At 38.0% G+C, this 3,215-nt stretch overlaps 1 protein-coding gene and 1 long non-coding RNA gene across 2 annotated transcripts in view; both read left to right on the plus strand.

Annotated features, from left to right (window-relative positions):
- LOC134467100 (glutamate receptor ionotropic, NMDA 2C-like) overlaps positions 1-1,212 on the plus strand; it is a 177,630-nt gene extending 176,418 nt beyond the window's left edge. The window contains exon 23 of the mRNA XM_063221021.1: positions 1,207-1,212. Within this exon, the coding sequence (XP_063077091.1) occupies positions 1,207-1,212 (6 nt within the window). The remainder of the gene's footprint in view (positions 1-1,206) is intronic.
- Positions 1,213-2,017: 805 nt separating this feature from the next.
- LOC134466921 (uncharacterized) lies at positions 2,018-2,940 on the plus strand. The gene is made up of 3 exons (XR_010038446.1): positions 2,018-2,081; positions 2,295-2,381; positions 2,758-2,940. It is a non-coding gene; the product is annotated as an uncharacterized LOC134466921 (long non-coding RNA).
- The last annotated feature ends 275 nt before the right edge of the window (positions 2,941-3,215 follow it).

The raw sequence follows: 3,215 nt of genomic DNA on the forward strand, positions 1-3,215 counted from the left end.
TAACCTCATGCACACGTGTCTCATCATGGTACCCAGTGTGAAGGTAAATGTTGCATATAATGTTGTTTAGGGGGCACGTTGTTGTTCAGGATGCTGCTTTTTAAAGATGCTGCTCTGTCTCAGTTTTTGTAAAGTTTCCGTCATCAGAGCAAAAAAGGTTGTGAGTTATTTCACTTAATTCTATGATAAGATGTATAGTATGGTCCTTGCTGCTGATAAAAACAAAAGTGAATATCTTCAGAAATATCAGCATCTGTCCAGACGACATTTTTAGTTTGTTATCTATCATTAGATTCCATCGTTACACTAATTGGACATGTCTTGTATAGGCCTATTAATATGCAAACCTAGGCCTATAGCCTACCTGAAGTTATAACATCTAGATCAATATGATTTGACAAAATAAAGTGCTTCAATGCACGTTTTATTTCCTTTTGCACAACTGCAACAGCAAGGGCAACAGGTTTTTTTGTGTTCATTTAAGGCACACTCAAAAAATGTTTCTGGGTCCTGGTAAATATTAAGAAATATGTATACAAACAATTTAAGGAATATTGAAATCATATAAACACCATTTGAACTGTCCGCGTATTAACTTTTAAACAAATAATCTAAACAAATAATGTAGGCCTATGCACTTGAAAAAAGCTCATAATATTAACTGACATGCACATCACACTCCAGAACAGTAGGTGGCAGTAAGAAATGAATCGCCTATTGTCGAAACACATTTTCATTGACAGTATTTATCTTCTTCCTGCTGGCACCAAGTTGTTACCTTATTGGTACAGAAATATTTTACATAAATCAAAACTATATATGTGAAATTCATGCTGTAATTCAGGTGGGATAACAAAAAAAAACGAAAAAAAAAATCACCAAAGGGTAAAACCGGAAATGGAATTACGTCACTTCCTGTTCGTCAGTTGGTCTCCTGCTTTGAAATTGAGGCAATCGTTTTCAGCCGGGTAAGTTTCACAATCCGTTTCAATCCTAGTCATCGTTGGCAATATGCTTGTATTAAGACACTATTACAGTCATTTGTGAAGTATACTACGCTATTGTGATGTTTTTGGCGCTTTTGTCTGTATGGAAAGTTAACTGATACGAATATTGTTAGATCATGCTGTGTGATCTGACAAGCTGTTTGTCTTGCATTCAAATATCCACTCTTAAACATTAGCTTATCTTGTGCAACATCTTTAGGAGTAAAAAAAATAACCTTAAGGTTTATCGAGTCTGAAGTGTAATTTACCAGCATAATTATTTTAAACATAATTTAACACCTGCTGCTGTTTAGCTTAGCAGCTAGCTATTGCTCTCTAGCTTGCTATTGCCCTGTAATGCCCCACATGTTACTCAAAATATGTATTATATTTTTTGTAATGGGCGTCACTATTGGCCAGTCCTGAATATCACCTTTGAAAAGCCATGTTTGCCGATATTGTGAGTAAAGGTTCATCTCTGTTTTTCAACTTGACAGATGGTTACCCCCTGTGCTAGTGGAAGATGTGACTTTGAAGACAGTCATTGTAAAAGGTAGGATTTCTGTCCATGTTCAATTGTTTTACACTTTACCCTCTGCTTGAGCACTTTACTTACACCAAAGCAAAATGAGGATAAAAAATATTTTTTAGCCAATTAGCTGTCATTTTCATGTTGGCATGGTGTCAACAGTTATTTTGTATTGTATGAAATATGGATATGGTGAAAAATATTTTAATTCACTTTAATTTCACGCTATCTTAAGTGGCTGTAGTCACGTTATTTACCTATATTCTTCAATGGTGACAATATTCCCCAGTCTAAAAAGTGGTGACGATGTATTTGATATGGCAGATTATATTTGGTTGAGGCTACTCTACTCTCCTTGACCCCTGGTCTCAATTTAGGTTTTACAAGAAGTCAGTCAATGCCATTGTGATGTTAGCCCTCGTGATGTTAGCCCTCATCTTATCTTGTAATTTCTGTAACATCAACTCCAGCAGTCTAATTACGTGTTTTGTCATAGGTGCAAAAGACTTGTCTAAGATAAGCTGGCAGTCTACACCGCATGGCCTGCGTTGCTGACATTAAGTGAAGTAAGTGTGGTGGTACATTATGTCATAACAGATAGTATTTAAGTGTTGTTGTATGTCTGTCCTGTAGGATGTCTTTGTGGCTTGACCACAGGTGTTGCCCCACCTGCAGGCCCAGAGATAGAAAGACATAGTGACAAGTCACAGGACAGACAGGAAGCACAACACAACTGGGCCTGACAACCATGTCATTTTCTTGTAATGTGTCTTTGACAGGTTAATGCAGAGTTCCTGTGCCTGACAGATACTTGAGGAAGCATCTTGGAGGTTGTCAAGGAGAAGGGAGGCGTTGCCAGAAGGAAGGTAGGATAACTCATGGCTCCAGCAGCTAATGGAAACATTGTGTTTGAGTTGCAAACAATCTAATGAAGTTGGGTATTAGGTATTAGAAGGTCAGACATTAGGTGTGGGAGATGCATGGCCCACCTCTAGGCTCACTGACTCTGAATTTTGAACAGTTCTGATTATGGTGTTCACAAACGATCTGCACCCCAATAAAGAGAGCATGCGATAAATGGCACCTGCATATCACTGACAAGCACACTATTAAATGCCCCATATTAGTGGCCATGGTTGTCATTCACTAGATATCAGCATTTTTACATTTAGTGCCATTAAAGCTACATAAAAAGTGTGTGCACAGTGTTAAGCTTTCTGCATTTTCTTTTTCCACCATCAGGACTGGAGTGGCGAAGTGATCCAAAGGCAGACTGCACATCTACGTATATGGTTTGCAAGGAACATCCCGTGCCAGAGACTGTGATACAAGGCATGGAGCTGTACAGTGAACTCGGAGCATCTCTTGTGCATGTGTGATGCTGTTTGGACTCGGTTACCGGTATATACCCTCAATCTCAACTCTGTGGATTTGGATTTACAATTTTTTAAGTATCCAGATGAACTGAAATATATGTTCTGGTGAATTTGGAAAAATATGCCCAAAAGGTCCAATCACTATAAACTACAGTAAATATGTTTGGACACTGGCAATCTCAGGTTCTAAGCCATTGTATAAAAGGACAATCCATCGCATTTCTATTAATACTTTTTGTGTGCTGTTCTCTGATCTGAGTTGATGATTTTTTTTTTCNTTTTTTTGTCTTTTGTCAGCATGGCATTGAGTATCATTGAGGGGCT

The sequence above is a fragment of the Engraulis encrasicolus genome, chromosome 17, assembly GCF_034702125.1.
Source record: "Engraulis encrasicolus isolate BLACKSEA-1 chromosome 17, IST_EnEncr_1.0, whole genome shotgun sequence".
NCBI lineage: Eukaryota > Metazoa > Chordata > Actinopteri > Clupeiformes > Engraulidae > Engraulis > Engraulis encrasicolus.